Source organism: Engraulis encrasicolus, chromosome 12 (genome assembly GCF_034702125.1).
Source record: "Engraulis encrasicolus isolate BLACKSEA-1 chromosome 12, IST_EnEncr_1.0, whole genome shotgun sequence".
Lineage (NCBI taxonomy): Eukaryota > Metazoa > Chordata > Actinopteri > Clupeiformes > Engraulidae > Engraulis > Engraulis encrasicolus.
Window position 1 is genome coordinate 39,770,859 of NC_085868.1, and position 14,492 is coordinate 39,785,350.

Below are 14,492 nucleotides of genomic sequence, written 5' to 3' on the forward strand. Positions count from 1 at the left end.
TCAACTACATCATAACGACATTACTATGACATTACAGAGAGCTTTAAGTAACAGATTAAGACTTGGTCATTACAATGTTGATGTCAGTAACGTTAACAGAGGCTCTGCGCAAAGGGGTTAATCGTCTTTTGTTAGGCCCAATGTGGGATTGATATAGGCTCTGGCAAAGCAGAAACTATTGAGACTAACCATACATTCTGTACTAGTTCTAAAGAGTAATGACATAGAAGAACCTTTTTTCAGTGCTTGAAGGAACAACAGTATTTGATACCAGCAGCTGACACAGCATCGAACATCATGATCTGAGGCTCCGAAGAACCATGTGAGGAACATTTCACAGAATGCAATGGTTCAAATCCAGAGTTTTCAATTTCCATGGAAACATCCACAGATGTCAAGGATAATTTCTGCTCCTACGGATGTTAGTGTGCATACAGTGTACGAGTAGCCTACAGTGAAAAGATGTGCTGTGAATAGATTTGCACATAACTGAAAAAACAAGCATGCTGCATTTAGCCGATAGTCCTTTTTTACAACATCTCTGCAAGGAGTCACTGAGTTCAATTCCATTTCTCCTTTTCTGACCTTTCAAAGTTCCACTTCATCATTTGGAGTCGGATTCTGCTGAGTAGGGATTCCGAGACTCACGGAAACAAACAATACGCTGAAAAGGATAAAGTGCCTAGGCAACGGCCTCTAACAAGCTTAATTAGACCAAACAAACACACTCACACACACAAAAAAAGAAAACGAAAAGCTTTGATAATGCAAGAATACATTAACAAGAGCCCCCCTAGTCACAGTGTTATTGTGCCCCCGCGCCACTCTGGTCATTAGTTATCTCCGCACAGCCAGTGAATAAATTAGGGCAAGTCTGAGGGGCTGTGTGACTGTCTGGTTGCCTCAGACACGAGGAAGCCACTGTGCTTCTGTGCACAGCAGTTTGGGAGGTTTACGATTCCGAGTTCTGAGTAGCAGGACTAGGTGATTTTCCAATCCTGATTGTTGGTGTTTGTTAAAGTGATGCGATGTGATATGCTGTGCATTGGCGTGCGCAGATAGGGACGAAGTGGTGCTAAAACGCCTGGCCCTTTGCCCTACGCCTACGGGACAAAAAATGTCTTTTTGAAAGATCTTTTTTTCCCACAATATATACTGTATGTTAACATGATCATCTAGAAATGATGATTAAAAACATGTGATGATAATGCTCTGGATTTAAAAATATCCCAGTTAGAGGGCTTAAACGCACCTGTCACAATGGAGTTTTTATATTTATCCTTATGTTGTGTTGTATGTAAACGAGTTTAAAAAAAATCCTTTTAAAAAATATCTGCATATGTGTAATCAGTACCTGAAGTAGTAGTAGGATAGCAATCATGATCATAATTGATATCAGACTTGGGACCATATATTATACCATATATCGTCGGTCTTTTTTGCCAGATGACCCAGCCCTACCCCCAGGCTGACTGTTGGCTCCTTCTCATTAGTTCTTATTCTACCAAGGCCTTGCCAGCCTCCGTTAGAGCAGTCTCTTGATTTACACACTAGTTTCTGCTGATGACTTTCTCTCTTCTCTTTTTCTCTGTAATCAGCAATTCAGAGGCAGTGAGTTGTTGAAACGCAACTCTAATCAGCCCACTGCAAAAAAACAAGACAGTTTTAAAATAAATACCTTTTAATCACAACAAACGGCATGAAAGAAGTTAATGGCTTTTATGCCGACGACTAAATGACAAATTAACCTCCTCAGGCCTTTGTTTGGGGGGAGTCAATTAAAGGAATTTTTTTAATGTGTGATTGCACACAATACTTTTTTGTGCTGTTTTCAGAACTGTCAGACAGCACATCCTTCCACCGTTCTAAATAAGGCTCTAACAGGAAGTGACTGTGTGCACAGTTGGATTGTCAATGCTATCTCTCTGGTCCTTGCCCTTGCCTGTTGGCTTACACAAGGATCCATATACATTCACTAAGCGGAAGCTCCTGCACAGACTGCAGCAGGGTTCCTGTGCATCGCGAGGCATTGGGGGAGTTATATTAGGAAATCAAACGAGGCCTGGCTTGGCCTGCCCTGCACTAGGCTGGCTACAGACACATGCCATTCCAACCGCATATCGATTACATGGTTTTGGACTAAACAAGATTACCCCCCAAAGTCACACTGTCCCTTGCCTTTGCAGCCATCAGCAACAAGTCTTGGCTGCTATGCAACGCAGGCAGACACAGAACCACTTCCTGTGATAGTGGGTTGGCCATCAAACCAATCAATCAGCTGTGTTGCTGCCCGGAGGGCCTGAAGGATTTTGGTGAAACATTATCTGGTTAAACACGCATTAGATTAATGACTGAGAGTACATTTTAAAAAAGAGACTCAATACTGTTCAATATACTCTGGCTGGCGGCTAAATGCAAATTGGGCACGAGTTCGCAATATGAAACGTGCAAACTATGCAAAACCTTAAGAGCTCAAGAGTGTGTTTTAAAAACAGGCTCGATACTGTTCAATACACGTGCAGCTAATCAGCCATGATTTGGCTCAACATAAAAAGGGTTCAAACTACACCGAAAAACAAACACAGTCTTTGATTATCTGTGATGTAAACATCTAAATGGTGCTTGGTGACACTGTGCAGGGATACAAAGTTCTTCTGACCTTCAAGACTGGCCAACCTGCTGTGATTTCCCAGAAAGTAGGCTTAACTCACGTGCCGTGTACCAAATGCCTCTGTTTGCTCTGGTCAAAGCTACAATCAATAATAGCACTCTTTACTCTGACATACCAAGGAGCACGGCCAATGGAAGAGTTAGTACATCTTTGGCTTGAGCACGCCTCTTCGAGCCATTGGAAATACTCGATTTTTACTGGCTCCTATTAAGCGGAACATTAGAAATGTAAGAGAGAGCCATCTTGGCCAGACTGACTTGGTCACAAAATATTATTTAGTCATCCTAGAAAGTATGGACAGACCCATACTATACTGCATTGGTGCAAAACCCATGAGATGCAAAACCCATGAGTGCATTTTTGGTGAGTTTAAAAAAACAGGCTGTATTCCTATAATTTAGCCAACTTCAAAAATCATCTCCATCTAATTTTGTTTGGGCTTGATTTGCTGTACTTGATCATAATTAATTGGCTTTTTGATTGTGATTACTTGGTGAAAATACAATTTATAGACTAAATGAAAATGAGAAGAGCTTTTTGAATCTGAACTGAATTTCTCCTCAAGTACTGCTGACACCATTTGAGCTGTAGCTTTACCACGGTGAGACCTTCTAGAAACATCTTAACACATCTAAGTTTTAGTTCAAAAGCATCTGATGAGTTTGGTTTGAGAGCATTAAGTTACACCCACGCTCATGGGTGCCGCGATTGTATTACAGATGCTAAGGGCACGACAGTACTGAGAGGGCCCCTGGAAGGATGCTAATAACATAACATAATTTGTCTTTTTGGGGGCCCAAAATTTGAATCTTTCATGGGGCCCAACATTTTTAGCGGCGCCCCTGCTAATGGCTAATACATGTGAAAACAAGTGAAAGGGCGACGCATCAGCACAAGACATGCAGCTACGTCAGACCAGACGACAGATGACTTAAGCATCTGAGCTGTGCGATCTCTCCTCCCTCCCGCGTTCTGAGAAAGTCAGGAGTGAGATGACATGACTATATTACTCAGGTCTTATCTTTAGCGCTGGAAATGTCGCTGAATGTAGCACATGTTCATTCCAGACTCACACAGTTCGGAGAAGCTGCTAGGAGCAAAGTGGAGACCTGCCATTGAGTGACATCCATATGCTCTGGCTGGCCTTAAACAACCTGCCCTTCCCCTCTCTCTCTCACTCGCTCTCTCTCTCTCATTCTCTCTCTCTCTCTCTCTCTCTCTCTCTCTCTCTCTCTCTCTCTCTCTCTCTCTCTCTCTCTCTCATATTCATATATTCATATTCATAGAAGCCTTATTAGCATGACAAAAATTATTTTGTATTACCAAAGCATTGGTTGAAGATACATTGGTAATGATAATATAATGAAATAAGTGTTAAAACAAACAAACAAATGCCTGCAATTGTACTGAGATTCTCTCTCTCTCTCTCTCTCTCTCCCCCTCTCTCTCTCTCTCTCTCTCTCACTCTCTCTTTCTCTCTCTCTCTCTCTCTCTCTCTCTCTCTCTCTCCACTGAATGAAAAGCACCATGCTCTCATCCTGCCTCCATTTATCTCTGCTGTCCATCCCTTCCGGTGCGCCTGCAGGAAAAGATTCCACTAGACACTGAGCGAGTGCAATGGAGAGAGAGAGAGAGAGAGAGAGAGAGAGAGAGAGAGTGTGTGTGTGTGTGTGTGTGTGTGTGTGTGTGTGTGTGTGTGTGTGTGTGTGTGTGTGTGTGTGTGTGTGTGTGTGTGTGTGAGAGAGAGAGAGAGTCAGAGAGAAAGAAAGAGAGAGAGAGAGAGAGAGAGAGAGAGAGAGAGAGAGAGAGAGAGAGAGAGAAAGAGAGAGTGAGAGAGAGATATAGAACATTGCGAGAACATTGAGAGAACATTACATTGTGTTAAGAGGGAGCGATGGAAAAGAGCACATGACTTATCTCACACCTACCCTATACTTGGGTGCTAGTAAGTGTCCCTTTCCACAACACCCCCTTTCTCTCTCTCTCTCTCTCTCTCTCTCTCTCTCTCTCTCTCTCTCTCTCTCTCTCTCTCTCTCTCTCTCTCTCTCTCTCTCTCTCTCTGACTCTCTCTCTCTCACACACACACACACACACACACACACACACACACACACACACACACACACACACACACACACACACACACTGTACACAGATGCACCTTATCCATTCACTTTCACCTTCTAAAGCCCTCTTGTCTGCTGCTACATCACTACTCTGGTCACCATCCATTGAGTCTTATCTCACTGCACACATCTATTTACAAAGTGAGGAGGAAGGCAGGCAGGGGTGTCTTAATGGACACAACGGCCAGGGGCACTTAAAACACACACACACACACACACACACACACACACACACACACACACACACACACACACACACACACACACACACACACACACACACACACACACACACACACACACACACACACACGTAGGCCTACACACACACACACACACACACACACACACACACACACACACACACACACACACACACACACACACACACACACACACACACACACACACACACGTACACACACACACACACCATAAATGAAATAATGACTATGCTAGGAGATGGCCACATTTTACAGAATGTTTCCTGCTAAATCTAAAAAATCCTAAATAATATGTATGTGGGTTGAAATCAGTTCTCTTTGATTTCTCATTACTTGTCCATTGTATTTTGCTTTATGGTCTTTAAACCAAAATAAAAGATGTAAGCCAAGGGTATGTAATTATTCATGGACATTATCATTCATGGACCTTATAACAGACCAGAGCCAGCCAGTTATAGAGAAGAGCATGGTCACAGAATTATGTTTTTTGTATCAATGCAACTCTACCGTATAACTATGTTACCCAATGTAGACATTTGCAACAAATGCAAACAGGATTCATACAGCAAGCTATAGATAGACTCATTACACAGTTCTGCCATTGGAGCACCTCAATATTCATTGAACAAACTGCATTATCATACTACTGCTACAACATTAACAGAGCCTCATTATGTACATTATGGCTTTGTCATTGCCATTCTGGTAACAGTTTATAACAGTAGCCAAACGTTAACGCAATAACCTGTTGTGAAGATACACAGCCACATGGGGAATGCATGGGAAATAATAGCTATCATACTCCCCTGCTTAGTTGTTTTTCTGTAACATAACATTGTGGCCATGATAAATGTGGTTATTTTCTCTTCGTTTCATTTCAACCCCCGCATCAATTATGTTATGGGATTCTTTTGCCAATTATGGGGAAGTTCAAAGTGTTTTTTTCCCATCTTTTTTTTGGACAGTCCTGGAGGAAAGCCTGCCGCATTTGCCCAGCACACATTATTTAATCATGAAGCATTCCGGCGTGCATAAATCAAGTAAAAAAATCTCTAATAATGCTGCCAGCTCCAGAATAAAGAAAACGATTCACAAGTAATGTTTTCAATAATTGTTAACTGCCGGCCAGCACCAAGATTCTGTCAAACCTGTTTTGCATTCATGTTGTTCTAATAAAGAACACCTCTCAATAAAACTGCAGATGTAAAAGGGTTTTTATAACATTGCTATGACCTTACAAGGCTAGGCTTCTTTGCTATACTTTACAGTAGCCTATTGACGTGACATTATCAGGAAGCAAAAAAAAACAAGATATCAAGTGTTACTGAAAGGGTTTATTTTCATCATGGCATATGCCATTTAAGTGTGTGGAGGTGGTATTAGAGCCAGCCAACGTGCGCTTCAATTCTGGAAAGTCTGAGGATTGAGGTCAAACTGTATTTTTCTGAGTTCAGGGCAGGGGCTTGGGGGGTGTCGAGGCCTGGTGACCAGTAAGAGGTGAGGCGAGCCAGCCAGCCTGAGTGCCCTCTAGGGGTGGGCGATATGACAGAAATGTTGTATCACGATTCTTTAACATGAAATCACGATTTCGATTTTTTATCACGATCTTCCATCCAAAAAATAAAAACAACAAAAAACAACTTTCATATGCTTGCAATTTGTAATTTGCAGTTAATAAAATGTTAACACACTGATGATACTGTCATAAAGTGTACAATTGGAATACAATAATGTAAAGAATAAAGTGAAGACAACAACACAAGTGAGAAAACGTCACTCTGATACTGATAATAAACATCCTCACTGCAAGACGATCTATACGATTTCTCCACTTTGGCAGATTCGAGACGATCTTTTACTCAATATCACGATTCACGATTTAATATCGTCATATCGCCCACCCCTAGTGCCCTCCATTACCAAAGCTGCAATAAGCCGTGAGAAAGACCTGGCTGTTCAACATCTGCACGTAGTAACTCAGAGGCCATTTTAATCCCCTCTCAAAAGTAATGGACGTTAACAGGCAGATTATGAAGGCCCTTACACGTGCCAGACCATTGGGCTTTGCCCTTTTGGCACGTACAGTCTTACGCACGCAACACCATGGTACTCCCAATGCTCCTTTCCTCATCACACATCCAAAGGTTTGACAAAAAGTGTCATCACGATCACAATAATCTACTGCCAACCATTTCTTTTCCTCAAACCACCTGAATAGAAATTTATCCAAGAGAGGAGAAGTTGAGATAAATCAAGGACCAACATTGCCAGCTTGTCCTTCAAGGAAATAATTGTCACTAATACACTAACAGTATTATCAATGGGGACCTAAATTGCAGTGTTTCATTGGGCCCCTGTCTCCAGTAACCAAATTTTGCAGGTCACATAAATGGGCGCCCATATGTGAGAGATAAACATTTGAATTTCCTCATGCACTTTAAGATCTGAGTAGCCTAATTAGCACTGAATATGTGTCAAACTTCAAATGCATTGCCGTTGTAGCCTAATGTGCCTACCTTCAAATAAAAACCTCTTCTGTAGGCCTATTAAAGTTATACGAAAGTCTCCAAATTCAGCAATGCTGCAATGTTACAGACCACTTATTTATTTACAAAATATTGGAAGTAGGCTATGAATGCCATTGCATTCTTATTTTGATTTTGACGGGTTTACTGTTCTATTGCATGTCCAGATGAAATGCAGGTGTGGCAGGTTTGCCAAATTCTCCTCTGTGGTCTCTCATCAGCCGCACCTACAGTAGCCTACCACCTCAGCAGCCACTATGCCCCCTGCCAGGTTTAGTCAACGTCTTTCCTGATACATATGCATCTGGGCGGCGTCGTTCAAGAGTTTGCAATTCTCAGTGTAAAATCCATCACCGCTATTATGTCGTCTTGAGAGCGCAATGTCCCTGTCTGAACAGTGTAACCTGTCTGATCTGAACGAAGATGCTGTCGAATAACACCGGCTGACGCACATGATGAAGGTCATGCAAAGCACATTTATGTCTGTAATTTAGGATACTCTACATTTCTCAGATTGTAAGCAAGTAAAGCTAATAGTAGCGACAACACCACCGCCGTTAAAAGACGTAATTCACTTAGCCACAGACGTGTTATTGCCAACGACCCCTCTGTCAATAACACAAACGTGCAAAATATGCAACAAATACAATGCGCCTGGAACACATGTTCTTAGTCAAGTGGGGTCCTAAAAAACGCACATCTCTTCGCTTCCATAATGGACATGCACTTGTTTTCTATCAGAAGCGCCGCACAGCACGCAAATATTTGCCCAAAAACGATGTAAATCCCTCACATGTGCATGTAATTGCTCGTTTACAAACATCACCAGGTGAAAATATGTTGGTAACGCGTAGATGACTTACCCAAAACACGAAGGAATAGATGATCAGGAGCGTTTTGAGGCAGGTTATTACTGGTTTGGTCTCCATTCTCCTTGATGCCATACTACAGTAAAGCGAAGCGCAGAATTTTTCTCTTGGAGTTGCGTTGCTGTGATTCTCCGCTGGGCTTCGTTCAGTCGACCCGCTGCAGTCTCTCACAGCGCAGTCGCTCTCGATTTTCTAGCCAATGGTAGCGCGCGCAGCAACACAGTCCTCCCTCCCAGCAACGCCCTCTGTTGGACTTGGTATGCCAGTGAGATAGGCCTATATGGACAGCTGCTTAACTAATATTCTTTAAAAAGTAAATCTTAAACAAATACTAAAAAAAAGTTGTCCCAAATTGAATATGAAGTAAAATTGGCTGAAAGAATATAAGACTGTGCATGGAATTCTAAATCACCTTCAGATAGGCCTACTTGCTCTTTGTTCTGCCCCTGTCCTAGGCCCAACCATAGGCGTGACTAAAATGTTAACCTGTACAAATTAATTATCCTATCTTAAATATCTCTGTTTGGATTTGTTTTTACGGCACCTCTTCTTCCACTGCAACTTCTTTCCTCACTAAAATGCAATTGACAAGAGACTGACCCTCTCTCTTAAACACCGGCTCACGTGGTTGCTTTGAAAACAGTTCGCATGTCAGCAACACAATTTGCATCCTGGTGCTCCAAAATTTTCTCAAGAAATTTACAAACCATTGTGAAACCTGTTGGGAGAGCTAGTGGCTCTTTGCCATCAAGGGAAAGTGACAGACACGCTCTCTAGTCACACTTAGAGGTATACTGGTAAAATAACAGGTGAATGAACTGAATTTGGTCAGTGCTGTAAGTTTGATGAGTTGTACGTCTGATGTTTAGGAATACTCCGATTAAATAGACCTACAAACAAGGCATAAGCTACTTATTCTTTTACATATTAAATCTTTACATCCTAAACCCTCTTGAGAATCTTTGGAAGGATATTTTTGTTATCCAAACCCCACATATTCCAAAAGCCAAACATTTATTTGTCCCCTAACATTGCTAAATTTGAAAGAGAAATTCACAGGGAAAGTGAATATATTTTGAATACATGCATGGAGATTCCCAGTTGGGCTTTCAATACATACATACTGTGCATACATACAACAATAGGCCTACATGTTACCACCCCCTGCCAGCCATCCAGGAACTGTGCACTTCACACTGTTCCAAGATGGCGATGAACATCATCAAAGACACAACTCATCCAGCACACAGAGTGTTCTCCCTTCTACCATCAGGGAAGCGGTACCGCAACCTGCGGTCCCACACAAGCAGACTGAGCAACAGATTTTTTTCCACAAGCCATCAGACTCATCAACACACTAAATAAAACCACATGAACATTCCAAGGTCACTGGATGACCATTCCACCTTCACCATGCCACTGGCACTTTACTCTTGCACCTTGTATACAGATCTACACTTTTCACTTTACTACTAAGACCACTGATTGTACTTCTGCTGCTGCTGTGTGTGTGTGTGTGTGTGTGTGTGTGTGTGTGTGTGTGTGTGTGTGTGTGTGTGTGTGTGTGTGTGTGTGTGTGTGTGTGTGTGTGTGTGTGTGTGTGTGTGTGTGTGTGTGTGTGTGGTGTGTGTGTGTGTGTGAGAGAGAGAGAGAGAGTGTGAGAATGAGAGAGAGAGAGAGTGAGAGAGAGAGAGAGAGAGAGAGAGAGAGAGAGAGAGAGAGAGAGAGAGAGAGAGAGAGAGAGAGAGAGAGAGAGAGAGAGAGAGAGAGAGAGAGAGAGAGAGAGAGAGAGAGATTATTGTCAATGTCTTATTTAAATGTTTTTAGTTAAACTGCACATTGGTCAAACACAATTTAAAACTTCTGTGCTAACCCTGTTATATAGATTTTAAAGTACTCTTGACTTGACTTGACTTGACTTACTAACAAATCTATGAAATGGTTATATTCTACAAAACCATTCAAGGTCTAATGCAAACCTCCTTCCTCCCCAGAAGACCCCAAATATTTGGCCATACAAAAGGAGGCCTACATTACTAGAAATTAGGGGTTAAGGATTAGTTGAGAAGAAACAAGGTTACCACTCCACTCAGAGGTGAATCACTTGATTTTGAACACTGTGAAACTGACTGATGTTTAACGTCTATGGTGATTGTCTTTTTTGCAAGGGCTTTCAGCACTGTAGCAAGAGAAAATTGGCTCAAAATATTCAATAAGGCCCTACCGTGGCTGATATGGTAGGGCACATGTTCACCACTTGGCCGACCCGGGTTCGATTTCCAGTCTGGGTCCTTTGCCGGTCCTTCCCCATCTCTCTCTCCCAGCTCACTTCCCGTCTCTCCTCCACTATCTTGTCTCACAAAAAACAATAAAGGCTGAAGAGCCTGAAAAAAATACTTAAAATATATATATATATGGCAATAATGGACATCTATTGGATTTGTAGGCATGCATGGAGACTTTAGCCCTCAGCTGTGACACTTGTGTTTGATCATCTTGGGACATACCACGGTCGACCTAAGGTCAGCCTGGAAGAATTCGACCCCACTGGCCTGGTTGCTATAGAAACACAGTGCCAAACCCAGACATGTCATATAGACCTACAGTACATAGCCCGACATCAGATGCTAACCAGTAACAAATGTTAAAGTGTTAAAACACCACTAACATCCTCTTGAGTAGGCTATTTGGTCCCATAGTGCTTCTAGTTTTTTTTGTTTGGTCCCAGAGTATAGGCCTATTTACTGTATCTGTCTGTCTGCCTGTCTGTCTGTCTGTCTGTCTGTCTGTCTCTCTCTCTCTCTCTCTCTCTCTCTCTCTCTCTCTCTCTCTCTCTCTCTGTCTCTCTCTCTCTCTCTCACACACACACACACACACACACACACACACACACACACACACACACACACACACACACACACACACACACACAGCAACATTTTAATTGCAAACTCAATTTCCAATCAAAACAAACTGCACTGCACTCACTTGCACTTCAAGAAGAGTAGAGTACAGTACTTTTATTAATCCCGAAGGAAATGGAAGCGTCTGTCATCTTACATAAATACACAAATACACAAATACAAAGCATACACACAAAAACACACACATAATTGCATATCTTGTTGAGTACCACCACAAATGCTCTCTCTCTCTCTCTCTCTCTCTCTCTCTCTCTCTCTCTCTCTCTCTCTCTCTCTCTCTCTCTCTCTCTCTCTCTCTCTCTCTCTCTCTCTCACACACACACACACACACACACACACACACACATGGATGCCGCTAGGGGGGGAAAGATGTTACAAATTCTAAGGGCCCAAGCATTGACAAGGGCCTTTAAAGTGGTGATTCGCTATTTTAGACATTAAGCCCTGTTTGTGTGACTTCTGGGGTGAAGTAGAGATGTTCTCGTCACAATTTTGACATTTGGTGCTGAACGCAGCATTTGGGTATTCAAGACTGCAGCCCCCCCACCTTTGCATTGACTCAAATGAAGCACTCAAGCAATCGATCATAAAATGGCATTGAACTTTCGTTTGAAAACTCACCGAGTGGTCAGAGGTGGGCAGCGATACGTTGGCTCGAAAATCACCGCAAAATACGCTTCCAGAGAAGATATATTCATTATTGTCCGTCTTCATTGATTGTATTGGTTTGACTAGTATTACTCCGCGCGACCGGAAATGGGGGTGCGTTTGTTTACGTTACTATCTATGGTTTGTATGCAAGCTGTAGTTTTTGTAGCCAGTCCCGCTCAAAGATAGCCGTTCTACCTCGCTCCTTGATGTCTACATAAACAACACACTATCCTACTCAACTAACGTACACCAATGTAGTACAAATTATTGCCCATGCTAGTAGTCCCTCAGTTCAGTAAGAAATGCAAATGCAAAGTGGTTGGCCAACAAAGCAGCTATTCCAGGGGGGGAGATATGTGAGGTATCTGTAGGGCAGTCATGGCCTAGTGGTTAGAGAGTTGGTCTTTCAATCTAGGGGTTGCAGGTTCAAATCCCCCTGACCTCTCCCTACATCTCCATCCATGGCTGAAGTGCCCTTGAGCAAGGCACCTAACCCCACATTGCTCCAGGGACTGTAACCAATACCCTGAAAAAATAATAACTGTAAGTCGCTTTGAATAAAATGAAAGCGTCAGCTAAGTGCAATGTAATGTAATCTGAGGTCCTGTGTTAAATTACCCTTAGGCTCCATTTACATTAGGCGTATTCGACTTTGTTGTCGTTGATCGATGTTGGCAAATTACGTCAGCGAGAACCTTTCGTCATAACATGGGTGGTATTACGTAAACACAGCGCTTTTAAAGTCGACCAAAAATTTGCACGAGACGATGAGCTCGCACTAGTATGATCTACTACACCATGTGTGAAGTGTGGGCTACAGGGGAGGAGCAGCTGAAGTGGGGTGCAGTGCAAACTTTCTTAGGGGTGTGGGACAAGGCGCCTACATACATACACGGGTCATTCTACGATTCGGCTGCGCTTTTAAGTCCATGGATTTAATTTACCAATTCCACTAACTTAAGTATTACCTGCATCCAATGATGTTTTGGACATTAGCACACATTTATCTATAATATAATACAGAAAGTCATGGCATTATTTCCCTCAGCAAGAATGAATAATACTGGTTTTGGGCGTTTTCATGCCGTCCTGTTTTCCAAATGTCAGATTCAGTCTTCATATTAGCATGTAAAGAAACTTGTTTTGCCCAAGACTATTGCAAATGTTGATTCACAGTAATCATCACAATATGACAGAACTGTCGAGAAAGACCACTGTGCTTTCCGTTATACATGAAATTTGCCATTTTGTGTGTGTCCACGAAAACTATGTACTGAGGTAATGTAACTTCTGAGGTCCTCAGTTAGCACAGCACCATAAAAATGGCTGAAATGTCAAGCTGTGTTACCGTCAATGGTGTCACGCATCAGCTATGACAGTTGAGGAGGAGTATGTTTTTGCCAATTTATCTCCATATTGACAGACAAACCAACTAAATAATTTGTGTTCTAGGGGGATGGGTTTGTCTGCTCTGTTTTTTCTCCTAAAAAATGCTGACTTGTTCCCCTGCACTGTTGACCGTAACACAGTTGAGTAACACGGTTGACTGTTTTGAAAGTGTTTTTGTGCTATTGATCCCTTATGTGTTGGAAAAATCCTATGAACAGACACTAGGGATTATCTCCGGAGAGGGAAGTCTTGTGTAAGGACGGTGACTAAATTCAAATCAGACGTTACAGGGATTTGTAATGAAAAATGTGTCAGTCTGTATCACAGTGAATCGTAAAATCCTACTTATGAAGCTCAACAATCACATTTTCTATATCAGTTGCACAGATTAATGACAACATTATTGTTAAGGGACATAAGCACTTTCAAACGTATGTTGTTTCAACTCTGTAGTATTTTTATATATGTTTGAAATGACATAGTATTTGTCCATAACACTGTTGACAAAATAATCAAGCAAACGTTCGCTTTCATTAGAGTATTTATCAAATGATTTAAGATTAAGCTTGGCAATTTGTTTGTTTGGAAACTTAAATATATACACTATGTAAACATCTAGGTCATTTATTTGAAAAAAAAACCCTGATAATTGACATTTTGCGTTTTCCAAAAGCGCATTGGAAACGTACAATGACCCACACACGTGAGTGAACTCTTGGCCAACCAGTTCATGGGTGCGTACTCACGGAGGCGGTATGCAGATGAGCATCAACAGGGATAAGCAACTGCGGGAGTTGCAATGTCCGTCTGTCACATTGATCGTGCGATGGTTTGACACCATGTGACATCCCAGACAGCAAAATAGGTTTGGGCCGGATCCGGGCCAGATGTTGGCTAGCATTTGGGCCAGACCTGCAATGTCACGACTGGTCGAAATGTTGAGTAAAACAAAACTGGGAGAAGCAACAATGTACGGACTTTCTTCTTCTTTTCTTTTTTTTTTTACCTTCAATTTCACCTTATATTTGTATATAACATAATAGGGGACCAATTCTGCCTGTCCCTCGACTAGGATAAAGAAATATAAATTTTTTGGGGTTTTTTTAAACAGAA

General features: G+C 42.0%; 1 protein-coding gene across 1 annotated transcript in view; it reads right to left on the reverse strand.

Annotated features, from left to right (window-relative positions):
• The window catches only part of tspan7b (tetraspanin 7b), an 81,929-nt gene extending 73,396 nt beyond the window's left edge, over nucleotides 1–8,533 (reverse strand). Inside the window, exon 1 of the mRNA XM_063212171.1 lies at nucleotides 8,410–8,533. Coding sequence (XP_063068241.1) covers nucleotides 8,410–8,490 — 81 coding nt within the window. The 5' untranslated portion in view covers nucleotides 8,491–8,533. The remainder of the gene's footprint in view (nucleotides 1–8,409) is intronic.
• Nucleotides 8,534–14,492: the final 5,959 nt, after the last annotated feature.